This window comes from Trifolium pratense, linkage group LG3, assembly GCF_020283565.1.
Source record: "Trifolium pratense cultivar HEN17-A07 linkage group LG3, ARS_RC_1.1, whole genome shotgun sequence".
Taxonomy (NCBI): domain Eukaryota; kingdom Viridiplantae; phylum Streptophyta; class Magnoliopsida; order Fabales; family Fabaceae; genus Trifolium; species Trifolium pratense.
Window position 1 is genome coordinate 37,157,142 of NC_060061.1, and position 27,310 is coordinate 37,184,451.

General features: G+C 33.4%; 2 protein-coding genes and 2 pseudogenes across 3 annotated transcripts; all 4 read right to left on the reverse strand.

Annotated features, from left to right (window-relative positions):
* Positions 1–1,205: 1,205 nt before the first annotated feature.
* Positions 1,206–3,622, reverse strand: LOC123915041 (annotated as a pseudogene).
* Positions 3,623–11,197: 7,575 nt separating this feature from the next.
* Positions 11,198–12,714, reverse strand: LOC123915042 (putative F-box/FBD/LRR-repeat protein At1g78760). The gene is made up of 2 exons (XM_045966198.1): positions 11,770–12,714; positions 11,198–11,639 (listed from the first exon to the last, which is right to left on the reverse strand). The coding sequence occupies exons 1-2, from the start codon at positions 12,712–12,714 to the stop codon at positions 11,337–11,339; spliced, it is 1,248 nt and encodes a 415-aa protein (XP_045822154.1). The 3' UTR covers positions 11,198–11,336.
* A 2,180-nt stretch (positions 12,715–14,894) lies between these two features.
* LOC123915043 lies at positions 14,895–16,298 on the reverse strand (annotated as a pseudogene).
* A 4,026-nt stretch (positions 16,299–20,324) lies between these two features.
* Positions 20,325–24,783, reverse strand: LOC123916929 (F-box protein At4g22280-like). 2 transcript variants are annotated; one of them, XM_045968520.1, is made up of 4 exons: positions 24,427–24,783; positions 23,372–24,316; positions 22,931–23,236; positions 20,325–20,690 (listed from the first exon to the last, which is right to left on the reverse strand). In XM_045968520.1, exons 2-3 carry the CDS (start codon positions 24,302–24,304, stop codon positions 22,934–22,936), a joined length of 1,236 nt encoding a protein of 411 aa, XP_045824476.1. In that variant the 5' UTR covers positions 24,305–24,316; positions 24,427–24,783; the 3' UTR covers positions 20,325–20,690; positions 22,931–22,933. The 2 variants fall into 2 exon arrangements, with proteins under 2 accessions (XP_045824476.1, XP_045824475.1); XM_045968519.1 differs by having other exon boundaries at positions 23,372–24,325.
* Between the last annotated feature and the right edge of the window lie 2,527 nt (positions 24,784–27,310).

Here is a 27,310-nt window from a genome sequence, read left to right on the forward strand (position 1 = left end):
TCCGCCACACCCACGCTGCCCCATCGAACCCCCATCCTAAAGAAAACAATGTCTTCTATATTTTTACGTATGTGTGCGGAAAAAAAAGAGATAAAATCAAACAATATAAAAAAAATAGATGAAAATAAGTGAGAAACAAATAAGTAATTATATTTTAAAAAAATAATATAATATTGTAAATTTTATGTGATTATTTAAATATAATAATTTTTTTTATAGATAGACAAAATGGCGTCTGACCTAACAATTTTGACATTTATGTTAGTTGAGTTAAGATTTGTGGACATTTAAATATAATAAGTAATTTGATAAATAATAGATACATTAAAAAAAGGTACATAATATAATAAAGGTTTCTTAAAAATAAAATAAAAAAATAGGGGTTAAAATATACAATTACCATGTATTTTAATCATATATAATATTCAATCTCATATGATATGCATGATTCAAAGAGTTATATTTAATACGTGAAATGCATGACTATAGTTGTTGTATTATTTGTTATTGAAATGCATGATTATTGTCATATTTACCTAATGAGAATGAGAGAAAATCAGTTAAGTGTGAATTATTTAATATTTAAAATTTATGTTTAATTTAAAATTAATAATATATTTATTTTATTATATTTTCTTTAATTATTGTCCCTAACACTTAAATTTCTAAATTTAAAACAAAAATTATTAATTTCAGATTACGTTCAAAAATAAAAAGTTAAAATTTAAAACCCACTTGGGTTGGTGCATTGGTATTGGCTTGGGACCTGGGAGTGTGCTCCTCTTGAGGTCTGAGGTTCGATTCTCTCTGGCGCCAATTTAGGTGGGCTAATTTAGCTTCTTCAAAAAAAAAAGTTAAAATATACTCGTATTACATATGTTTATTTTAATATGAGATAAACTCTACGAATTTACTAGTTGAATCTATGTTTCGATTCCACTTAGTCAAAACGAGTTGACGTAAAAATTAGAAATTCTGACAACCTCGACTGCAATTGAGCATCGAGTGATCTCTCGGTCCCATCAAGGCCGCCCCTGCACAAGTGCAAGGTGAACTACGGAGCCAGACCTAGGTTTCTAAAAAAATAAAGAAGTTGATTTTAAAAAAATAAAAATAGTAGTAGATTTCAATTATGTTACGAAAACCATAAGATCAACTATATAGAATACTTGATAGTTTGAACAACATGTGATTAAAGTAGCAGCCACACACATTTTTGTGCAATATCAACAAGCACACTAATTTTTGCAACACAACATCCTCTGAAGTTGAATCTGGACACAATCAATGCAGTATATATGAACGATTTGTTTATCTAACTTAGTTGCAACAAGAGACAGCAGGAAAATGAAACAGAAGGAAGCAAAAATCAAACCACTTATAACAATCTCTCTTAAGAAGTTGAATGCTTTTTTCATCATCAACAATCTACAATGTCAACTTTTGCGGACGGCGAATTTTGAATCAAGAACTCCACTATTCCATTAGGTATGGGCGCAAATGGTTCCAATCCAGCTTTAAATGATCTTCGTAAATTGGCAGCTTCTTTCCGTGACTTAATTTTCTGTAACTTATCGTCAAACAGTCTCTTGAGAAATAGAAATGAAAGTGGTTCCTTTTTCACTTTCAGAAACTTCAAGTTACCTAAGGATGGGAGCTTCATCTCAATAAATTATCGTTTAAGGAGAGAACCTAAGAAACAAGGGTTGAGAGTGGATCAGTCTTATATAAATCAATTGATTTTGTAAAAAAATTAGAAGAAAAAACAAAAACATCTTAAAAATAAAGTAACAACAAAGCCTCCAAACCTACGAATAGTTACCTGAAGAGTACTTGCGGAGACTGTCAATGATTTTGTATAAGCAAGCTCAAATAACCAGTTGAGTAGAAACCGAGGAGGCTCCATTTGCAATGACATAATTCTTGCATCAATATTTACATGCTTAACATAAGCAAGACTGCTCCCACTAAGTTTCTGATACGGTTCACCAAAAAAAGTGAAGGAAACAAGACTTGGAGTACAAAACTCAATTTCGTAATAATCAAAGGAGTGACTATGCACTGTAAAATTGACAAGTGTGGCACCTGATATGCAGAGGGTTAGTGTATCCCTCACACCACATTCGCGAAGGACCAAAGTATTCAACCGATTAAAGGCTGAAAATGGCTCAGCACGTGAATTATTGTCGCCAACATAGAAGGCAAAATTCGATAGATGCAAGGTGGTTAGTGCCGGCAAACTGATAAATTTTGGAAACAATGTTTTTTCCTCAACATATCCTCTAGGGAATACACAAAGATCAAGAAATGTTAAAGTCCGACATGAAAAGATGTCATGCCTAATTTGTTCAATGTCACATTGGACCTCAAGTCTTAGTCGCTGGAAATTGTGTGAACCAACACAATTGAACATCCTTTTAAGTAAGCGAAACTTACCATAACCGGTATGTCTAAAATCGAGAGACTCCAGTGAAATAGAGGAATCACGAAGAGATAAAACCTTGGACACAAGTTTGTTGAATATCTTCAAAGATCGACATTCATAGGAACGCATTATAAGAGTAGGAAGACGTTTCCAGGTATCTTTCCATTTTGTAGACAAAATGCAAGTTCTAACGGCATATTCGGTATTTAAAAATGACATTATATGAAGAATAATGGATTCAGGTAAGTCACTGAGTCTGTCTTTAGTTTCACTCTCGTCAAGCTTTACTCTCTTTGTTGCTAATTGAATCGTCATCTCATCTCATCGGTTGAATTAGACATTGTATTAATACCTAATATATTCATAAAGGTTAAAACATAGTAGAACAATTTTCTGAGTAATTGTGCAATTCTTGAGTATTTAAAACTCAACAAAGTTGTATTCGAATAATTGCAATATAGATACAATTGAGAAAACCTAGAAAGTGTAGATACAATCGAGAAAACCTAGAAAGTGGAATCGGGGAAAATTGAAAATGAAAAATCAAACGAGAAATGAGAAATAATACCTCGCTCGCAGTTGATTTACTCGTCGGAGAGAAAACACAACATCGTTTGTTCGTTTGGAATGAAATGGAACGCAAAAGAGAAGAGTGTAGAGAATGGGTAGCCCTTCAGTCCTATATGTAAGAAAAAGTTTGCATTTTAGATTCATTGTAAAGTTGATGAATCTAGACAACATTATAGTCTAGATACATCAACTTTACAATGAATCTAGAAAATAAACGTTTTCTTATATAAGAAAAAGTTTGCATTTTAGATTCATTGTAAAGTTGATGTATCTAGACAACATTATAGTCTAGATACATCAACTTTACAATGAATCTAGAAAATAAACGTTTTCTTATATATAGGACCGGATCTGGATGGAGTAATAGTTATGTTCACGTTTTTTACGTTTCGTCACGGGGAAAATGAAATGCAATAGCAATGGTAAATACAAGTTTGACTCAATCGTGCGATCAAGATGTTTGCTTGTCTTCTAGTAAAATTAATTAGATCGCTTTGATGATTATTTAATAAGGCTTTGCCACGAAATAAAAGAGAATCAAACTTGTTTGCCCTTGTAGATTTCCATTGATGGCGTCACGAAAATGTAATCGTGCTCAATCGTGCGAGGAGTTGAGATCAGCTCCATTGGGTTATCCTCCTTTTTTTCCGGTCTATTGCTCAGATAGTGACATGTGGCAAAACAATATTTCAATGGTCCATATAAAAAAACAGAACAAGGAAATTAACACGGAAACTTTTCTCTCTTCTTCCCTGCACATATCACTGTTCATCTTCTCTGCAGCCACTGTGCCTAGATTCTTAGTCTCTTCTTTCTATCAAACTCACCACTTTGGATCTTCAATTTTTTTTCAATTCTTTTGGATCTGCCTTTTTTCCCCAAATATTTTATAGCAATATTTTTCAAAGAAATCTTCAATGAAATACTAAATACGGCGGCGAGGATTCAAAGAGACGGCAACAGAGATTTGTTTCAAAAAGACGACAACTAGCTATAATTTCATGACTCCATTTAGTTGATTGTTACAGCCCCAAAGATGATGAGGCGAGAAGGAAGAAGAGGGGAGACCCAGCGTCGCTGCCGACCGCGCGCGGCTTCTCCCGCTGCTGTGTTCTTTCGCGGCCGTGTTCCGCAGGACGAAGATGATGAGGTGGAGACAACAAGTTGAATGGGTTTTATTTAATTTTAATATGGACAATTGAAATATTTGATTGTCAGATGTCACGATCTGAGCAATAGACCGGAGAAAAAGGAGGATAACCAAATAAAGTTGATCTCAACTCTCGTGCGAGCAAGATGTCCATTAACATGATGTAAGAGGGTTTCCTTAGTAATTTATTATTTTAGATAGATTTAGTTTTATTATATTTTAGGAAGATTTCTTATTTTTATATTTCACCTAGATTAGTTATTTTTATATTTTAGGTAGATTTGTTATTTTTATTTAGTTAGGTTTGTTATTTTCTTTTACAATATTTTAGGAGATTTGTTATTTTTATTTTTCACTCCTATTTAAGGTAAACTATTGTAGCCTTGAAGACAACTTTTGATTCAATAAAAATACAGAGATTTTTCTCAAGTTTGGTGGATTCCAAATTATTCCTTCTGGTGGATTCCGGAAGTCTAGTGGATTCTAGATTAGTTACTTTTTCTGGTGGATTCCGGAAATCTGGTGGATTCCAGAACCTTTATCTAAAAGGATTAGCGCTTGCTTTTCCTTCACGCTTCCGTACTGCGTCAGTTGGTATCAGAGCAGGTTTCTCCTGTTCTTTTCATAACGTGATCATCCATGGGAGAATCAATTCCGGTTATTAGGGTTCGCAATAACAACCATATTGTTACGTACATAAAATCAGAACATACTCGTGGTGAATCTGATTTGGAATACTATGAGCGTCGATATTACAAAAGGTTGAAGGATGATTACTACGAGTTTAAAATCTCTGATTCGACATATCGTTGTCCGTTTTGTTACAACAAAGATTACTCGCTGTCCGGCCTTTTGAGGCATGCTTACAGAATGACAGGTAACTCGCGTAAAACGATTAAAGATATTGCTAAACATTCTGTTTTGATAACTTATGTTAATTGGTATGTTAATGTTAAATTTGAGGAAGCATTTAGCATCTTCAATAATGTCAATAACAACAATCATGGCAATAATTTTCATCTACGCAACATAGCTACTGAAACCCTAGATGATAACCAACCATCTCTTCCCGAGAAACTTGACGATCCTGCTTATAAATTCAAACCGAAAGAAACCGAAGTAGTTGTTGAACATGATGCTTCGGTTGAAGTTGATGAATCGAAAGATGAGAAGGAAGAGATCGATGAACATGATGATTCAGAGAAAGAGGATCAAACGGATGTGGAGTCTAAAATGGTAGAAACTACAATCGATGAGGAAGGAGTGCTCAATCTAGAATTGGAGGGTAGTTTCAACGAGAACAACAATGGCATGGATTGCAACATCCAAATAGAGGCGACCCCAGAAATTGATGAAGAAACAAAGGAGAAAGAATGTCGTGTAACAAATTTATCGTCATCGGTAGCGCAATATGATGCGACCTTAAGGACAACACAAACAAAGAAACTTATGAACATTTATCGGTATTCTCATGTTATGCATATAAGCTCTATCGCCCTTGTGGAGTTATTAAATGGATTAACAAGCTATTATCTCAAGTTAGAGGAGAAAAATCAAGCTTTTAAAGAAGAAAAGAGTCGGTATGAGGCAGGACTAAAGGGAGAGCAAAAAGTAGCAATCAAGCAAACGAGAAAGAATTTGATAATTAAAGCAGAACCAGTACTAAGTTTCTATTATGATAAACGCATGAGTCAATATCAAGATGAGAACTCGGGGTCGAGTTCTTTTGAGGTAGAGGAGACTGATGTAGGAGGGTTTCCTTAGTAATTTATTATTTTAGATAGATTTAGTTTTATTATATTTTAGGTAGATTTCTTGTTTTTATATTTCACCTAGATTAGTTATTTTTATATTTTAGGTAGATTTGTTATTTTTATTTAGTTATGTTTGTTATTTTCTTTTACAATATTTTAGAAGATTTGTTATTTTTATTTTTCACTCCTATTTAAGGTAAACTATTGTAGCCTTGAAGACAACTTTTGATTCAATAAAAATACAGAGATTTTTCTCAAGTTTGGTGGATTCCAAATTATTCCTTCTGATGAATTCCGGAAGTCTAGTGGATTCTAGATTAGTTACTTTTTCTGGTGGATTCCAGAACCTTTATCTAAAAGGATTAGCGCTTGTTTTTCCTTCACGCTTCCGTACTGCGTCATAACACGTGTTGATCTTCAATAAAATATGTAATATTTTTACTACATACATACATAGAGTTACTGAACCGAACAAAAAAGGTTATGATCGTCAACGTAAAAGAAAAATCAACTATCTTGTTCTGCACTTCACGTTGAATTACATGTTATTGTTCTTGATCTCAAATGTGCTCATAATCTCAATCCTCAAGATGTTATGGTTGAGAGTGATTCAGTGGTGGCACTTCGGATGGTTCAAGCTAGAACCACCCCTCTTACAATTTAAATTTCTAGAGCTACATGAATAATATCTGACAAAGGGACCATTTTCGCTAAAAATTAAAAAGGATAATCTGCGAACAAGCTTACAACATCCGAGTTAATAGCATAGAACGACCTAATTGCACAGCCTACAAATGATATGACAAAATTCAAATGTTCAGAATAATCATGCCTCCGAATCTGCAACTTTAAAGACGTTAAAGTCATTGAACCTGTAAATCTGAACAAAACAAACACCATACAAATACGGGACAACAAAACAAACACCGTGTCAAGACGGGAAATCAAAACAAACACAGTACTAAGACGAGATTTCAAAACAAATAACAAGAAATCATGAAAAAAGTCCAAACACAACCTAAAAAGATGTGAAAATCACTTATTAGAATAAAAAGAAATAAAAGACGATCAAGAGGAGTCATTTCGGATCAAAATTGACCATAAATTACCCCTCTCTAATGGATGAACAAGAAAAAGAAAAAACTCAAGAAAAAATTTGGGTTGGAGAGAAAGAGTGGCGGCTGGTTACCAGAAAATATAGATATCAATTTGAACTCTGGGGACCATTATCTATATCTACAATTGGATGAAATAAATCACACATTTGAATCAATGTAAATTCAGTCAAATGAATCTGATAGAGAATTATGTTACCTACGGACAACTCTTGCATTTGTATTTACAAATGTAACAGAAGCTTCATTCTAGCTTAAGTTTCATAAGATTGGTAAAAAAACAAATAATCTAAAATTTTGTTTGATTTGAATCTAAAATTTTGTTTGATCTACAAAATATATGATAGAATAATCCAGTATAAAATGACAGTCCTCAAAATTGCTTCAAGCAAAATGACCAAATATGAGAAAGTGTGTTCTGACAATTAACATGTGTTTATACTGTTTGCATTTGACATTTTTGGCTTTCTAGCACCGGAGGCTGTAAACCTTTTAAACAGAGTTCAAAATGTCATGCATAGTAATATTGTGTCGCCTAGGTCGATGAATGAAGTTTTTCAAAGATTGGATTTTGCTATCCAAAAAGGTTTAGCGGCGCAGCTTGTTGCCCGTCTACCTTTTATTCATATGTAATTATTATAATTATAATATATATATATATAATTTAAGATATTGAACAAATTTTGTCTTGTAAAATATTTTTTGGATAACAAGTTAATTTGATATTTAAGACAACTTGTCCAAAGGACAATTTTGTGTCTAAGAGGTTTTTTTGTGCAATCTACAAAATCAACTTCAGCGGAGGGCGAATTTTGTAGCAAGAAGGCCACTATTCTATCATGTACGGGTGGAGACGGTTTCAATTCTATGATTTTGAATATTTTAACCAAGGTTATCAGAATCGGACTGGATATCGAACTGGTGAGCTTACCAGTTCAAGGTTCAATTGGTCGGATCGAGGTTCAACCGGGTCGAACCGTTTTTGTTTAAATATATATATTTTAATTAATGTATAAATAATTACTCATAAAGGAAAAAAGTAGTTGCTAATATTCTAAATAAATAAAAAATCACTATGGGTTTCTTCTTTTATAAAGCTCAACCCATAAAAAAAAATCTAAATTATAACACAAATTGATGCAACTGCCTCCTTTTCTAATATTTTTACAGACTCTCTCACTCTCATTTTTCATCTATACAGTATTCCATTCTTCTTCCCCATCTTTTTTATTTTCATCTATCAGGACATTTCTCGATACAAGCATCATGACTTTATTCTTTTTCTCCTTCTCCATCTAATATATTTTTCCCTTTCTTCTGTTGCATCTTGAAAACAAACTAAATAAATTGTCATCTATTATTTATTTCAATACTGAACAATCATTACAACTTAATCTAAATTTTTTTTGTTATGTTCCTCCTAATCTAATTTCAGTTTCACTTTCCCGTCCCGTGTTTCTGTTTTTTCTTGCTTTTTTGAGATGTTAAATTAAAATTCTTATTAAAAAAAAAAACAGACAAAAACGATTTGTATTCTCGATTTAAAAAATAAAATTCAGACCGACTGGTTTACCTGCAAACGACGTCGTTGGTATTTCAGATTTTCAAAAAAAAAAAAATTAAAACTACTGAACCGCCTGGCCGGTTCGTTGGTTTGAACCGGTTCGTAACCGGTCCGAACGATTTTTTTCCGGTCGGCTTGCTGTCCGTTTTTTGCACCTAACCGAACCTCTTTCACTCACGGTTCACAGTCCGACCGGCCGGTCCGATTTTGATAACCTTGATTTTAACCCACAAAATAGTTTTTTTATAGCCCTTTTAAAAGTTGACACCTGAAATTGTTTAAAGAAAATGGATTGAACGCCAATAATGGATCTAACGGGGCAAGACTCTCACATATTTAAAATAGGATTTGATATTTTGATTAGCAAAATAAATACTTATTACCAGTTTAGCACAATTGTGAAAGAAATAGGCAAAATTACACTACATGTCCTTTATCTTATTTTTTTGTAACACTTTGGTCCTTTATCTTTTTTCTGTAACATTTTGGTCCTTTATCTTTTATTTGTAACACTTTAGTCCTTTATTTTTTTTATCTGTAACACTTTAGTCCCTTTTTTTGTAACAGTTTGGTCCTTTATCTTTTTTTATTTGTAACACTTTGATCATTTATTTTTTTATAAATAAATAAGAGATAAGGACCAAAGTGTTACAAAAAAAAAGATAAAGGACGAAATTGTTACAAAAAAAAGATAATGGACCAAAATGTTACCAAAAAATAAAATAAAGGACTTTTAGTGTAATTTTGCCAAAGAAAAAGAAGTATAGCTAAACCTATGAATCAAACTGAAGTAGCCGAATTCAAACCTTTTTTTTTTCTTTTTGTATTAATTTTCTTGTTTCTAGAGAAAGAACTCCGGTAATCTAGAGTTCAATCGTAAGATAAGTAAAGTCTGAGCAAAAATTATTTCTGCTATAAGAATCAAATTTGAATTCCTTAGAACGATTCGTCCTAGGGAGAACTCAATAATCTCTTGACGCCAATTTCATCATTAATTCAAACTCATGTTTGTCACTTGGACTAAATTTTAAATTAATGTCCACATTCCATATAAATTGAAGGGGTATGACCAAATATAAAACTTTGATATTTAGTTATTTTATGCTAGAAAATTGAGAGTTAGTTAAGTAAATTTTATTAAATATTATGCATTTATTTGCTAATTTACACCCAATTTTATGTTTCAACTTTGTAAGTTCGACACTTTACTTTCTTTTTTTCACAAACAACCATCTCCAATGGTGGGTACTTATTTTTTTAAGTACTAGTACCTAATAGGTACTCCTATTGGAGCAAAACACAAAGAGTACCTAATAGGTACTGGTTCTAAAATAAGAAGTGGTACCTATTTTGTTTTTGTGGGTCCCATTTTATAATAATGTATAATTATTGGTGGAATGTGTTATTGGTGGGACTTGTTTAGAACTTTTTAAGAGATTTGAGTTGGAGGGATTAAGTACTTATTAGGTACTATCATTAAAAAATTATAAATAAATGATGTGTACATGTGGGGTCCAGTTAAGTACTAAAAAATTAGTATCTCCATTGTGGATGCTCTAATGTAACAATTATGAATGATGGTCTCACTGTTGGGAAATGTAACAATTATGTAACAATTTGTGGATACTAATGTAACCGTTTTCTCAGTTGCACCGAAAAGGATTAATGCCGGTACGGTTGGGAAATGGTTTTTTTAAGCTAAATTTACTAAATTATCTTTTGTTTAAAATTGATTTACAATAGGATAGAAGGGGCTTATAATAAAAAAAAAAAAAATAGGATAGAAGGGTATTGTTTGTCCAAATATAAAAAGTGCACATTGCTAATTTACATCTTCATGTTTTTAGTTTGTTGCAAATTAGCAACCCCATATATATATATATATATATATATATATATATATATATATATATATATATATAGAGTCAGGATCCGTTGACACCAACTAGTTTGACACCAAATGTTACACCTCTCAATAACGTTTTAACCGATATAAATTTTATAAAATCCACCGTTGGATTGAAAGTTTACATCATATAGATCATTTGTGTAAAATTTCAAATAAATCCAAAATCATTTGATATGTTATTGAGATACATCAAAATTAACGGTTTTTGTATTTTTTTAAATGCCGTTAATCTTTATGTGTCTCAATAGCATATCAAATGATTTTGGATTTGTCCGAAATTTTACACAAATGATCTATATGATGTAAACTTTCAATCCAACGGTGGATTTTATAAAATTTATATCGGTTAAAACGTTATTGAGAGGTGTAACATTTGGTGTCAAACTAGTTGGTGTCAACGGATCCTGACTCATATATATATATATATATATATATATATATATATATATATTGTAACCAAATATCAATAGCTAGTTAGCAATGGAAGTGGAGAATAGTTTGACAAGAAGTCATTGTAGTAATATTAAAAGACTTGAAGGTAGTTTAAGGGCAATGAAAATGGTAAGGAAGAACACCAATTAGCACATACCTAAAATATCATCAAATGTGTCAATACTTTGAATGACACAGAATATCAACCACCAAAGTTATATCTCTAAAATTCATGTAGCCAAGGTTTGATCTCAATGAACTAACCAAATACTAGTATCAATAACATAAACATTACATAAACAAAATTCAGCATTTCAACCAGCATCAATATTGCATAGTAAGTACTGTTATGCATAAATAGCAGAGCTTCTCCACACTTTCCCATCTGTCTTGTAATCATGGATTATAACAAACCAATTATAAACGTCTCGGTCTAAGAGGTTTTTTTGTGCAATCGACGTACTTAACTTCTGCAGAGGATGAATTTTGAAGCAAGAAGTCCACCATTCCAACAGGTATGGGTGGAGACGGTTCGGATCCTAATTCAAATGCTTTTGTTATCCGGGCTGTTTCTTCCTCTGACTCAACTGTCAGTAACTTGACCTTGCACAGTAACATGCGAAATTTGTATGGAATTTCATCAAACTCCACTCTCAATGACTTCAAGTTACCCAAGGAAGGGAAGTTGAACTTAAACATGCCAGGAAATAAGGAGAGAACCTAAGCAATAAGGGACGCACGCGAATTAGTATAATGCAAGTTAAATAATTGTTTATGAAGCTTAAAAAACAATAAAAGTGTATCTTAAGAAGAGAGTAAAATCGTCTCAAAACATGCTAAGTTAAAGTACCTGAAGAGTAGTTGCAGTGACGGTCAAGGATTTTATATTAGCAAACTCTAGGAGCCAGCTAAACAGAAACATAGGAGGTCCGAGGCTATATGAAACTACTTCTGCTTCTGCATGAATATCCACATGTTTAAGAGAAGAAACATTGCTCCCAGAGATACTCTGACAAGGAGTACCACAAAAAGCAAACGTACAAAGACTTGGAGTACGTAGCTCAATTTTGTAATAGTCATTTGAGTTATTGTATATCGTTAAATTGACAAGTGTTGCACTTGATATGCAGAGGGTGTCTGTACCTTTCACGGTACAATCGGAAATAAGCAAGTTATTCAACCTATTAAGGATTGAAAATGGTTCAGCACTGTCATTATCGCGAACACAAAATGTGAAATTCCCTAGTTGCAAGCTAGTTAATGCCGGCAAATTGAGAGATTCTGGAAATAGTACTGTTTTATGACGGATGCCATTGTGAATGGAAAGCTTAAGATGTGTTAAAGTCTCACATGAAAACATGGTAGGCGGAATTTGTGCAATGTCACCACCATTGACATAAAGTCCTATTCGTTGGACATTGTGAGTAAGAGCATAATTCACAACCGTTTTGAGCATTTCTGTCTCAAAGCGACAATTATAACGCTCAAAATCGAGAGACTGCAATGAGATAGAGGAATCACGAAGAGATAAAACATTGGACACAATTTTTTTGAATATCTCCATAGATCTAAACTCATAGGAACGCAATATAAGGGCAGGAAGACGTTTCCAGATATCTTTCCATTTTGTAGACAAAATGCAAGTTCTAACGGCATATTCAGTATTTAAAAATGACATTATGTGAAGAATAATGGATTCAGGTAAGTCACTGAGTCTGTCTTTATTTTCACTATCGTCGAGCTTTACTCTCTTTGTCGCTAATTCAATCGTCATCTCATCAGTTGAATCCGACATTGGATTAATACCTAATAATATATTCATAAAAGGTTAAAACAGAATAGAACAATTTTCTGAGAAATTTTGCAATTCTATAGTGAGTATTTAAAACTCAGCAAAGTTGTATTTGAATAACTGCAATGTAGATACAATCGAGAAAACCTAGAAAGTGGAAACGTAGATACAATTGAGAAAACCTAGAAACTGGAAAAGGGGAAATCGAAAATGAAAAATCCAATGAGAAATGAGAAATAATACCTCGCTCGCAGTGGATTTACTCGTCGGAGAGAAAACAAAACATCGGTTTGTTCGTTTGGAATGAAATGGAATGCAAAAGAGAAGAGTGTAGAGAATGGGTAGTAATAGTTATGTTCACGTTTTTTAGGTTTCGGCACGGGGAAAATGAAATGCAATAGCAATGGTAAATACAAGTTTGACTTGGCCTTTTTGCCCTCTCTTGTATAAAAAAAATATACAAGTTTGACTCAATCGTCGAGCAAGATTTTTGTTTGACTTCTAGTAAAATTAATTAGATCGTTTTGATGAATATTTAATAAGGCTTTGCCACGAAATAAAAGAGAATCAAACTCATTTGCATCCTTGTAGATTTCCATTGATGGGCGTCACAAAAAAATAATCGTGCTCAATCGTGCGAGCAAGATGTCCATTAACATGTGTTGATCTTCAATAAAATATGTAGTTTCTCTGCTACATACATACATACATACATTTCTATCAAAAATATATGCTCATAAACAACTAGCTTGTTCTGCATTTCATGTTGAATTACATGTTATTGTTCTTGATCTCAAATGTGCTCATAATTAATCTCAATCCTCAAGGTGTTATGGTTGAGAGTGGTTCAAGCTAGAACTACTCCTCTATTACAATTTAAATTTCTAGAGTTACATGACCATTATCTATCTATAACCCCCAACAGAATGGGTCACTTAATATCTTCTAATAAAAGTTTTCATGTATGTCTATATTTATATGCGATCGATTCTATGGTACACAAGTGACACGTTATTGCATCATGCACCAGATGATATTATATTTACAATTAGATCAATAAATCACACATTTGAATCAATGTAAATTGAGTCAAATGAATCTAATAGAGAATTATGTCACCTACAGAGTACAACTCTTGCATTTGTATTTACAAATGTACCAGAAGCTTCATTCTAACTTAAGTTTCATAAAGATTGAACAAAATTTAAGATATTGAACAAATTTTGTCTTGTACAATATTTTTGGGCAACAGGTTATTTTGATATTTAAGACAGCTTGTTCAAAAGACAAAAAATTGTCTCGTACGGTTTAGTGGGAGACAAAAATTGAAATTTTTGTCCCCGGTCCCTTAACCCCTAGATTGTCCAGTCCCGGAAACAGTTTTAAAATCAAGCACCTGTACTGAGTCATACTTAAGCAAAAAGTTATTTCAGATTGGTACCACAAATGATTAATTAAGCAATGCAAACAGACATACTTTCACATAGTATCAGAGCATCCACTTAAGTTGAGACTAGACACAGTCATGTCAATATATATGTAAAGTTTATTTCTTTAGCCAAAAGACTAGTAATTTACCTACTAATAATTAGTTATAACCGAAGAAATTAAACTTGATAAATAGAAACATAGAATGAAAAATAAATAAAACAAACAAATTATATAAATGTCTCGGTCTAAAATGAACAGACCAAAATCACCAAATACTCAAGGAAGATCATCAAATCAAATAACATAAACATCACATAAACAAAATTCAGCACTTCAACCAGCATCAATATTGCATACTAAATACTGCTATACCTAGACAGCAGAGCTTCTCCACACTTTCCATCTGTCTTGTAATCATGGATTTTGAAGATCAACTGATATGGTTTTTTGTGTTTTTGTATTGCGGAATTTGGTGAGATATAAATTTAGGGAGAAAACTCTCCTCAAATATATGGTTATATGAAAAATACTAAAGTTCTTATTTTATTCATTATACTTATGGCTCTATATATAGAGCTACATAAAAACAAATCATATATTTTTAAAACAAAACTAATCCTATAATAAATTCTAAACAAATCTTAAATATTCTAAATAGAAATATAAATCATAAAACCTAATATTATCATATTTTAAATATAAATCTAAATAATATTTAAATCTAAGATCTTCCAAAAAAGATATTTAGGCATTATTCCCAACACAAACATGGGTCATGGGTCATGGGTTTTGAAGACCTCGATAACCAAAGAGATAATGATAAAAATAAACGTAAAAGTAAAACAAACCAATCATAAACGTCTCGGTCTAAGAGGTTTTTTTGTGAAATCTACGTAGTCAACTTCTGCGGAGGGCGAATTTTGAAGCAAGAAGTCCACCATTGGAGACGGTTCGTATCCTAATTCAAATGCTTTTTTTGATCCGGGAAGTTTCTTCCTCTGACTCAACTGTCACTAACTCGACCTTGCACAGTAACATGCGAAATTCGTATGGAATTTCATCAAATTCCACTCTCAATGACTTCAAGTTACCCAAAGAAGGGAAGTTGAACTTAAACATTCCAGGAAATAAGGAGAGAACCTAAGCAATAAGGGACGCACACGAATTAGTATAATGCAAGTTAAATAATTTTTTATGAAGTTTAGAAAACAATAAAAGTGTATCTTAAGAAGAAAGTAAAATCCTCTCAAAACATGCTAAGTTAAAATACCTGAAGAGTAGTTGCAGTGACTGTCAACGATTCTATATTAGCAAACTCTATGAGCCGGCTGAATAGAAACATAGGAGGCCCAGGCTATATGAAACTACTTCTGCTTCGGCATGAATATCCACATGTTTAAGACAAGAAACATTTCTCGCAGATACTCTGATAAGGAGTACCATAAAAAGCAAACGTACAAAGACTTGGAGTACATAGCTCAATTTTGTAATAGTCATTTGAGTTATTGTATATCGTTAAATTGACAATTGTTGCACTTGATATGCAGAGGGTGTCCGTACCTTTCACGGTACAATCAGAAATAAGTAAATTATTCAACCTATTAAGGATTGAAAATGGTTCAGCACAGTCATTATCTCCAACACAAAATGTGAAATTCTCTAGTTGCAAGCTAGTTAATGCCGGTAAATTGAGAGATTTTGGAAATAGTGTTTCTTGACCTATGCCATTGTGAATGGAAAGCTTAAGATGTGTTAAAGTCTCACATGAAAACGGAATTTGTGCAATGTCACCATTGACATAAAGTCCTAACTATTGGACACTGTGAGAAAGTGCATAATTCACAACCATTTTGAGTATTTGTGACTCAAAGCGACAATTATAACGCTCAAAATCGAAAGACTTCAAAGAGATAGAGGAATCACGAAGAGATAGAACCTTAGACACATTTAGTAAATATCTTGATAGTTCGAATGTCTGATTTCTGCAATATAAGGGCGGGAAGATGTTTCCACATATCCTTCCATCTCGTGGACAGAACACAAGTTCCAACAGCTTATTTGATATTCAAAAGTAACATTATGTGAATGATAACACAGTCAGGTAAGTCGCTCAGTCTGTCTTTGTTTTCACTTTCATTGTCAACAGAATTAGACATTTGGATAAGTACCTAATAGTCAGAAAAAAGAAAGAAAAAAAAAACGGGATTATTGTGTTGATTTGAGGAAAATCATAAATTTTATTGAATAAAACAATAGGGAAAACGTAGAACGTGGATTTGAGAAATAGAAAATACCTAGAGTGTAGTAGTTGCTGAATGAGTTTGCAAAGATTTGACACTCCCACAACCTCTACCAATTTTATTTTTTTTTGTTAATCCTCCGGTTCTTAAAGAAAGAAACCTTGGCAATCTAAAATTCCGGGCGAGGTAATTAAATTTTGAAATTGTTCCATCAATAAAATCTTACTTAATTAACCAATCGTTAGTTGGTTCAGTGGCGATTGGCGCTGAACTTGGTATGGAGGATCACGGTTTGATCCCCCGCAATTACGATCGGAAGGGGGCTGGAACCATTTGATGACAGAACTATCCTCCGAACCAGATTAAACTGGTAGTGAAAGAAAAAAAAAATCTTACTTAATTAACATCAGGCAGTTTCATATATTATATAGGACCAAACTTATGTACAGTTCCATATACACAGTTTTTACTGTTCTAGATACATGGGGAAGTTATTTTTATTTAAAAACAATTTTCTTTTTCTTTTATTAATTAAAAAATATAAATAATTATCTTTTTGTGAGAGGAACAGGAAAAACTGTATATAAAGAAATGCATATAAGTTTTTTCCTATTATATAATAGTATCCGAGTGAAAATAATAATATCATTTTCTACTTAAAATAGAACGTATTCAATTATTCGCTTATAAAAAAAAAATTAATTATTCATCGGATACTTCAATTATTCACATTGTCTCTATCTCGTTGAGATCCCCTTATTAGAAATACAAAATTCGTACTAAATAGAAATTAAAATGTCCCTGTGGCTTAGGGACATCAACATTTTATATGCAGAATCGAGGTTCGAATCCCGAACATTCCACTTATCCACATTTAAAGGTGAAATTTCAAGCCACTAGACTACCTGACAAAAAAAAAAATGAGTGTATCGACTTACAAAATTTTTCATGATTTTGTTGTTTACGTTAATTATTTAAAATAGTACATTTACATAATTAATATTGTCATGCACTAACATCATGTACAATGGTTCAACACATTCAACACTATTTTTTCACTTCTCAACCCTCCACATCATTTTCTCTTTCTTCCACCTAATCATTCAACACACATTCAACTTTTATCTTTTCGGATGGTTTTTTCATTCAACACTCTACCCCACTACTTTCTCTATCCCACCACTTTTTATTTCATGTTCTTATTTAAATTTAAATTTTTGTTTTTATGATTACATAAAATTACAATTATCGATTAAAATTAAATTAAAATAATTAACACTTAACGATTTATTTTACTTTTTTTTAATAAAAACAAAATTTATTTAAATAATTTATATAATACAAATTATCTTAACTTAATTTAAAATACAACCCACAAGTAACGTAATTAGTACGATACAAATAATTTAAAATGCAATACAACACAAAAGCAACGTTTTGAGGATGAAAGTTTGGAACAGAGGATGACTAGTTGAAATTTGGTGCAAAACCAAAATTAGGTATGTTTTGAGGATGTTGGTTGGAAAATTGATTTGAATTTTGAAAATTATTGGGATTTTGATAATTGTTGGGATTTTGAAAATTGTTCGGATAATTAGAAGAATTTTGACTGTTGAAATGATTATTGGGATCCATTTCACCAAAAAAAAATACTAATACTTCAAGATTAACACTAATAGAGAGATAATAATAACATTAATATAAAGAATAGATTGTCTGGGTGGAAGAGTCGTTTCTTGTCTTTTGGTGGTCGTCTGGTTCTGTTAAAGGCTGTCTTGACTTCTCTACCTGTCTACACTCTTTCCTTCTTCAAAGCTCCCTCAGGTACTATTTCCTCTATTGAATCACTTTTCATTAAATTTTTTTGGGGGGGTTGTGAGGGATCTCGGAAAATTTATTGGGTTAGTTGGAACTCTATTTGCTTAGATAAGGAGAGTGGAGTTTTGGGGGTCAGGAGGGTGAGGGAGTTTAATCAGGCTCTTTTGGGTAAATGGTGTTGGAGGATGCTAGTGGACTGAGAGGGGTTATGGTTTAGAGTGCTGGCAACTCGTTATGGGATTGAGGATGGTAGACTTCGAGATGGAGGTAGGAGAGGGTCGTCGTGGTGGAGGGAGATTGCACGCATTAGGGATGGAGGGAGTGAGACAGGGGGCAGTTGGTTCGGGGAGCAGGTTGTGAAGAGGGTGGGGGACGGATCAGATACTTTTTTCTGGACCGATCCCTGGGTGGATGGGTTTCCTTTGTGTCAGCGGTTTGAGCGTCTATTTGAGTTGGCAGAGACCAAATCGCGTACGGTGGCTAAGATGTTTGCGTTAGGGTGGGGTGAGGGTGGCGAGGCGTGGGAGTGGCGGAGGTAGTTGAGGGCATGAGAGGAGGAGATGTTGGGGGAGTGTCAGTCTTTACTTCTTAACATTTTCTTGCAGGCTCATTCTATTGATAGGTGGCATTGGCGCCCAGATCCTGACACAGGTTACTCTGTTAGAGGAGCATACCAGCTTCTTACTTCTCATGTATCGGTTACTATGGATGGCGCGGATAATCTCATTTGGCACCCTCAGGTTCCTTTGAAGGTTTCTATTTTCGTGTGGCGTTTATATTTGCATGACAGGTTGCCCACAAAGGACAATCTGATCATTCGAGGCGTTCTATCTTCTACAGCTCAGTCTTGCGTTTTTGGATGTGGAGAGGCCGAGTCAGTCTATCACTTGTTTATCTCTTGCAGTACAGCGGTTTCTCTTTGGGATTTAGTGCGTTCGTGGATTGGTATTCCTTTGGTGGATTTCACTACTCTGCGTGACCATTTTGTTCAGTTTGCATCTTCAGCAGGTGGCTCTCGTGCGCGTCGATCTTTTTTACAGCTCATTTGGCTTGCTTGCGTGTGGGTTGTATGGACGGAGCGAAACCATCGATTGTTCACAGGATCAGCAGATACGCCCCATATGTTGTTGGACAAGATCAAGCTATTTTCTTTTAGGCGGTTGAAGTCGACGAGTGTTACGTTAGCTTATAACTACCATAGCTGGTGGTCTAATCCTTTGATTTGTTTGGGCTTTGTATGATTTGTATCTGGTTTTGCTTATTTGACTCTTTGTAAACTCTTGTAGTCTATCCTGGCACATCTTGTGCTGGGAAGGCTGTTGTGGTAATATATCTCATTTTAGCTTTTTCAAAAAAAAAAAACATTAATATAGTGAAAAAATCGAATTTTTTTTGTGTCCAAATCAAATGAATCAAGTCTCTATTTATAGACAAAAAAAAATCATGAATTTTGGTAAAAAAAAATTAATTTGCAACGAAATAATTTGCAACCAATTTTGGATAAAAATTCAGCCAGCCACGTGGCAGCGCCACTCTCACCCTGTGCGCGTGTGTTACACGCGCCTGCTTTAAGCCACAGAAATTTTGCCGCGTGTCCCCCTTGATATCGTTCAACTGTGTTGAGTTTTTGCATCATCTCTCCCCTCCATGTCATTTTCAACACTAACTTAAACACACCATTGAGCTACTTTTTGCAGTTGAGAGTGGTTTCAACACCACCATTGCTTTTGGTCTAAAAAAACAAAGAAAAAGAATGCAAAATTATTCATACTTTTTTTTTTTATCAATTAACATTATAAATCTCACCCTTAAATAAATAAATAAATCCGAAATTTAAACTCATCGCATATACATCTATTATCAAATAATGCAATTTTACATGATTGTTTTTTGAAAGGATCATATCACCCGATTTCATAAGATTTTTATTACTCTCCATCCGGCCAAATCCGTTCATTTCACTCTCAGCAACCGCTCTTCGTTTAGGACGACCGCTCTTCCTTCCTCTTCGGGTCCACCTTGACTTATCTTTCTCCGATCGATCATCATCTACTGATAGTTAAGAGTTCCACTTAAAATTAATTAATCTAGTGGCTTGAATTCTACACATTTCCGCTTCCAAAATTTTGAAATGATCTAACAATAATATTAAATAAATAACGATAAAGATACTTGAGGGACCAATGCCCAAGTGCAGAGTAAAATAACAAGAGAAGGAAAATCATTGTCAAAGGACACTAAGAAAACACTACACTACCAAATATGGTATCAGGGGACACGAAAGAAATGAAGATCATTCTTCTTACAACAAAAGTCGTGAGAGATCTATCCTTTGGGTGGTACAACATAACAAGAGCTGCATTGGTAATTGCCTCGTATCACTCCTTCAAGAGCTGCATCCGACATAATGGATCACTTCATATCTTCTAATAAAACTTATCAGGTGTGCCCATACTTCTATCTGGAGGATTATAAGGATCAACCAGGTACCTATAGGTCAAATGTAGGTAATGTAAGAAGTCGAATGAATCTTATAGAGAAGTAAGTTACCATCAAAACTCTTACATTTGCATTTACAAGTGTAGCAGAAGTTTCTTTTTACGTTTCATTAGTAAAGTTCAAGTGGGCTTCTTTAATTTCTCCATGAATATGAATAAATTTAGGACTTTTTTTGTTAGTCGGAAAAACAAACACTTAACTCAATTGCGAAGTTCCTCTAAGTTCAATACTAAGTTAAAATAGACCAATATGTGATTCAAGATGCACACAAGCTCTTTTTTTACAAGTTGGCAGCTAATGCTTATCTCAGGCTGTGAACTGCCTTTCTGCCAATAAGCTAGAAGTTAATTACAAGAACAATTTGGAGTCACTATTCTAGAATTAAAATTGATCATCTAATAAAAGGAACCTCTATTTCAATTGTAAATAACATAAAAAACTTTAAAATAACATCAATAACATAAAAAATAGTCATCCTTGTAAATAACATCAAAATCCAACTTCAAACTAATATTACTATCAACCTTTTAGCAACTTAAAAAGAGTCATTCTACTAACACTTTTTGAAGAAAATTCATCAACCATATGGATTGGGCCTATACCATATCATATGAACGGAAAATTTGAAGCCCCCTAATAAGCAGATCCTGTGCTAAGAGACTTTGTTGCCCTTGGTAAGGGCCAACCTTAGCTAATTCGAATTGGTAGTACAAATCTTTGTTGTCAATAGCGGCCGCTACAACCACTATAGCAGCGCGACACGACAAAATGGAGGTCACCGAGTCAGCCCAAGGCGCTACGGCCATCCAGGGTGTAGCAGCCGATATTTATGTGAAGCGGGCGCTATAGCGCGTCGCGAGAGTAGCAGTTTCGTAGCACCGCTTTTAATTGAACAACAAAACGACGATTTTGCCCTTAATTTTTAAATGTTTTAGAGAATAACTGTGAAATTTCGTTAAACCCTAATTCTTTATCATGTTGTTACGCCTCTTTCTCTCCATTCCCCATCGCCGTTTTGTGTTTGGAGACAAACAAAGACGCGCAAAATTTCATCGTTCTTCTTTCTCTGCTTCTCTGTTTCATTTTAATAATGACGCTTGAATTTATATTTGATGTTTAGAACTAAGTACTTAAGTCTTTGTTTGTTTCTTACTTTCCTTGAATTTTATGTTTTGTTTAAGACTTGTCTTTTATTGGTATTTTGGATTTTGGAATACTACTACTGTGTGTAGTAAGTATTTGGATTTGGATGATTGGTATTTTAATTATTATGCTACTTTTATTAGTATATGTATTTTGATGATTGATTGATAGCTTGATATTTATTATGTAATTTTTATTTTTATTGTCCGCGTCACTTAAATAGCGCCCGCGATTCTCCGCATTACTGCGTCGCGTCAATTTTGGGTTGTCCGCGTCGCGTCAATTTTCCGCTTTGACAACATAGGTACAAATGATTAAAGAAGCAGTGTACACACGCACACTGACACATTTTTACAGAATATCAAAAGCAATATAACACTTTGTACTCACACAAACTATAAAACAAGGCGCCTGCTTTTAGGCGCGCAGGAATATCTACGAAAAAAGAGACGTCCGTGAACTTTTTGACCGACCCACGAGAAGGATGATCAACTCTCAGACCGACGGATGTTATGGTGTATGGTGGGTAGGAGGGAAGCATGCATGTGTAGATTTGACTGGAGTTTCGTCACTTGTTGGATTGAGAGCCGAGACTTTTACTGTAGGACAAACAGCTCTCAAAGTTGCTTCAAGTAAAGTGGCCAAACATGAAAAAACATGTTCTGACAATCAACATTCTTTCATACCATTTGCATTTGACACTTTTGGCTTCCTCGCACCAGAGGTTGTGAGTCTTCTACAAAGAGTTCAAAGGGTTATGAATAGCAATGTTGTGTCACCTAGAGCTATGAATGTTGTTTTTAAGAGAATTGGTTTTGTCATTCAAAAAGGATTAGCAGGGCAGCTTGTTTCCCGTTCACCTTTCATTCATATGTAATTTCTCCATATTTATTAATATATAAAATATAAGTATATAACCCTTACTATAGATCATCCACTTATGTTGGGACTAGACACAATCATTTGAGTATATATATGTAATACAATTTATTTCTTTATCGACAGACTAGTAATCTATCAACTAATAATTGGTTATAACCAAAGAGACTTTGGGAAACAGAAACAGAGAAGGAAACAAAACAACTAACCAATTATAAACTTCTCGCTCTACGAGCTAGCATTTCTTTATCTATGAAGTCAACTTCCGCCGAGGGTGAATTTTGAAGCAAGAAGTCCACTATTCCTTCAGGTACGAGTGGGGATGGTTCCAATCCTTTTTCAAATGCTTTTCTTAACCTTGCAGCTTTTTTCTTTGACTTGACTTTACGTAACTTGACATCGCATAGTCTCTTACGAAATCCATATCCAAGTGGTTTTATAATAACTCTCAATGACTTCAAGTTAACCAACGAAGGGAGTTTAATATTCAACAAATCAGGAACTAAGGAGAGAACCTAAGCAATGAGAAATGCATGTGTATTAGTCTAATGGAAGTAAATTAATATTTGGTAAAATTAATAAATAAATAAATAAAAAGGAATCTTAAGAAAAAAGTCAAAATAGCCTCAACACATGCCAAGTTAAGATACCTGAAGAGTAGCTGCAGAGACTGTCAATGATTTTATATTAGCAAACTCTAGCAGCCAGCTAAATAGAAACAAGGGAGGGTCATCAGGATATGAGAATAGATCGGCATCAATATCAACATGCTTAAGAGAAGAAGCATTGCACCCAGAAAGTCTATGATATGGGATACCCGTAAAAACAAATGTACAAAGACATGGAGTACATAAATTAATTTTGTAAAAGTTGTATCCGTCATCATATATAGTAAGATTGATAAGTGTCGCATTTGATATGTAAAGAGTATGTCGTCCACCTCTCACAGTACATTTCGAAATGACCAAACTATTCAACCTATTAAAGTTCGAAAATGGCTCAGCACGGTCATCATCGCCAACACAAAATGTAAAATGCTCTAGTTGCAAGTTGGTTATTGCTGGCAAATTAAGAGATTTTGGAAACATTGTTTCACGGTTAATACCAGGGTAAATCGAAAGCTTAAGATGTGTTAAAGTCCGACAAAAAAACACTTTAGACGGAATTTCTGTAATGTGACCATTGACATAAAGTCCTAACTGTTGGACATTGTGTGAAATAGCATAATTTATAATTCGTTTGACCATGTGAGACCGACCATTTTGAGGCTTAAAATCGAGAGCCTGCAGTGCCATAGAGGAATCGCGAAGAGCTAAAACCTTAGACACAAATTCGGTGAATATCTTATAAGTTCCATAGTCATCAGAACACAAAATAAGTTTTGGAAGACGTTTCCAGAGATCCTTCCATCTTTTGGACAGAACGCAAGTTTCAACCGCCTGTTTGGCATTCAAAAATGAGAGTATGTGAAGAATAACAGTTTCGGGTAAATCGCCGAGTCTGTCTTCAATTTCAGACTCGCTGAGCTTTATTCTCTTCGTCATTGTTGGCGGAATAATAATCTCAGATGCAGAATCAGTCATTCCGAAAAGTACCTAATCAGACTAACAAATAAAAAATAATAAATTATTAACCCTAAGAAGTGGAATTGTAAATTGATTGGGAAAAGCTAAAAAAGTAAATTCATCAGAGAAAAAAGAAATACCTGAAGAGTTGTGATTTGAGTTGCAGTTAGTGAATGGAATGAATTTGGAACGCTGGGATAAGGAGTAGAGACGATGGATCTGAAGCAGTTTAAAATCAAGTTTTCTAGGGTTTATATTTTAGATTGATTTTTGAGCGAAGAAATTGAAAAAGTTTCAGGGAGTATTATCTTTTGCCGCGTATACCAGTGCTGGCAGTTTGGTTTGGATCGGTGAGTATATTTTTAGGACCATTGCCTTTTAGAATGATTTTTGAGCGAAGAAATTTCGATAACAGAACAAAAATTTCCTTTGTTTGATTCACAAAAGGAAAGGAAAGATTAGTGTGGCCGTGTGGGTTCAAATATGTTTTTTTTCCCCTGTTTTAGAAACGAAAATCTATGTTTAATCACATTTTTGGTTTTACATTAATCTTTTAAAAAAATCTGAATAAGTTCCCTAAAGAAAAAAAAAAAAAGTGGAATAGGTCCTTAAAGACAGATCAGTTAATCAATTTTGTGTTATTCGGACATTTTTTGACCAAACTGATTAATGGAGATGTCTTTAAGAGACTTATTCGAACTTTTTTCTGTAAGGAACCTATTCGGACCTTTTTTTCTCAAGAGATCAATCTAAAACCAAAATATTTTTAAGAGATCATTTTACTAATTAAGTAAAAAATGTATGGAAAGCCTGGATAATAAAATGTTTAAAGTAGCTCGATTTTATTATTATTTTTGGCCGCATACAGTGGATTTTGTACCTAACTAGTTATGATGTTTTAAACAAAAAAAAAAACATTCGAAAACAAATATTGCCTCAACTCAATAGTATGGACTAAAAGTCTAAAACTGCCGGTAAGATAATTTTACAGGAAATAAATAAACATCTGATTCAAAAAGTTAACATGAATGAACAATAATAGTTTTTTTTTACAACATTGCGAAAGAAAATCAAACTTAGAACCTCATGCATACTAACAAACCCCTCAGTACTAGACCAAATATAATAGCTTCACAATATTTATTAGTTTATGGTAAACTAAAAAATAACTGGCGTTAATTAATTTAATAATAATTGGAAAATGTTTGTTTTCACGAACGACTAATCAACAAAAACCAAGAATAAAACACCATCCAACTATGCAAAACAACATTTTTATATATTTAGTTTTATTAAATAATAAAAAAAATTATTATTACGGTCAAAAAGTTTTATTAAATAATAAAAAATTGTCCTGTTGTCCCTAAATTCTAGCTCAACTGACAAAAATGTCGAAATTGTTAGAATCGGGCGTCATTATTGGGATTCGAACCCCAATCACTCGACTTTATGTGTGTGAGTTTTCAATGGCTTTGTCATTTCGTCTATAACAAAAAAAAAAACTATGCTGTTAAGCCTCATGTTCTCATGTTCGTGAAAGTCTTTTAAGTTGAATTTAGAAATGTATAGCATCACTGTTTTTAAAAATCCGGTTTAAAAGTGATAATTTTCTCAAATCCAATTTTCATTTTAAACAAGTTATTTCAAAATCTGGATTTAATAATGTTTATCAGTTTAAAACCGGTAATTTATCAATTTAAAACCCGTTATTTGTCTTTCAAAACCAATTTTTAAACCAAATTTTGCAAATAAAAATTGAAATTTTAATAAAAAAAAAAAAGGAACAACCAATTTAATCAAATATAAGTATATAAAATTTGACTCGGTCCTAATTAGTCAGCCCCGCACCACACAAAGCCTACAAATGGTATAAGCAACCACCCTGGCACCAATGCCAAATTGAACCGAGGGAGTGAGTAACATACTGAACTTAATATTTCAGGCCAAACCAACCAACCAACCTCTTTTCATTTTGGACCAACCAATCCCAGGTTATAAAACAAGAAATCCCATATAATATACCAGACCAACATTACTACATAAACCAACCAAACTTTCTTTCTGTGACTGATACACCAGATAAACAGTACCAATATTGCATAATAATTAATGTCAGGCTGGAACAAGAGAGTTTCTCAACTTAAACACAGACACAGATAGCAAACTAAATTTCAGATAGCAAGGATTTAATCTCATCGTCTCAATGAAATTATCACAGTTGGGGCAATCAGACAACATTTTAATAACATGTGCCCAGACACAGAAGGCAAATTACAAACAATATTTGACACTTCTAACGGCATTAATATTGCATAATAACTAATGTCAGACTGGAACAATAGAATTTCTCAACTTAATATTCAATAATCGCATGGTGTACAAATTCGTGATATCGCTATAACGAATACGAATTTTACAAAATTTATCGTTGGATTGAAAGTTTGTATCATATAGATTATCTATGTCAATTTTTTAAAAATTTGTCATGGATGATCTATATAATACAAACTTTCAATTCAACGGTGAATTTTGTAAAATTCGTATTCGTTATAGCGATATCACTAACTTGTGCCACATGCACCACTTAATGTGGTTGTGCATGTTAGAATTGGCCTATATTCAATATCAAGCTTCTCTTCACATGGATCCTTCGCACATAGCAAAAATGTTCATGGAATTTATGAATGATGATACAAATGAACAGATTATGAGGCTTTTGTAGCCATGTGAGTGCAATGGATAATGGTGCTCTTAGGAGGTCAAAATAAAACAATTAAAACTTGGAGGCCTGGCCAAAACTACATTTAAACCTAAAATCTATACAAATATTTTCGGAGAAATGGAATAACAAAATAACTTACAAGAAATAACACATAACTTATATGTACATGAGTTGGATAAAAAAAACTAAAACATTTGGACAAACCAACAAAGATCAACCAAACTTGATGGTTTGAGTTAGGTAAATAAGTATTATATGAATGGAGTTGGAGTCCAATTGATTGCTTTTACCAATGACGTGGA

What these genes read in the sequence shown, in the direction of transcription:
- LOC123915042 (XM_045966198.1), bottom strand. Translation starts at nt 12,714, where the DNA reads ATGTCGGATTCAACTGATGAGATGACGATTGAATTAGCGACAAAGAGA. An exon ending in TCACTGCAACTACTCTTCAG is followed by an intron (nt 11,640 to 11,769) that starts GTACTTTAACTT and finishes CTTATTGCTTAG; the next exon opens with GTTCTCTCCTTATTTCCTGG.
- LOC123916929 (XM_045968520.1), bottom strand. Translation starts at nt 24,304, where the DNA reads ATGACTGATTCTGCATCTGAGATTATTATTCCGCCAACAATGACGAAG. An exon ending in TCTCTGCAGCTACTCTTCAG is followed by an intron (nt 23,237 to 23,371) that starts GTATCTTAACTT and finishes CTCATTGCTTAG; the next exon opens with GTTCTCTCCTTAGTTCCTGA.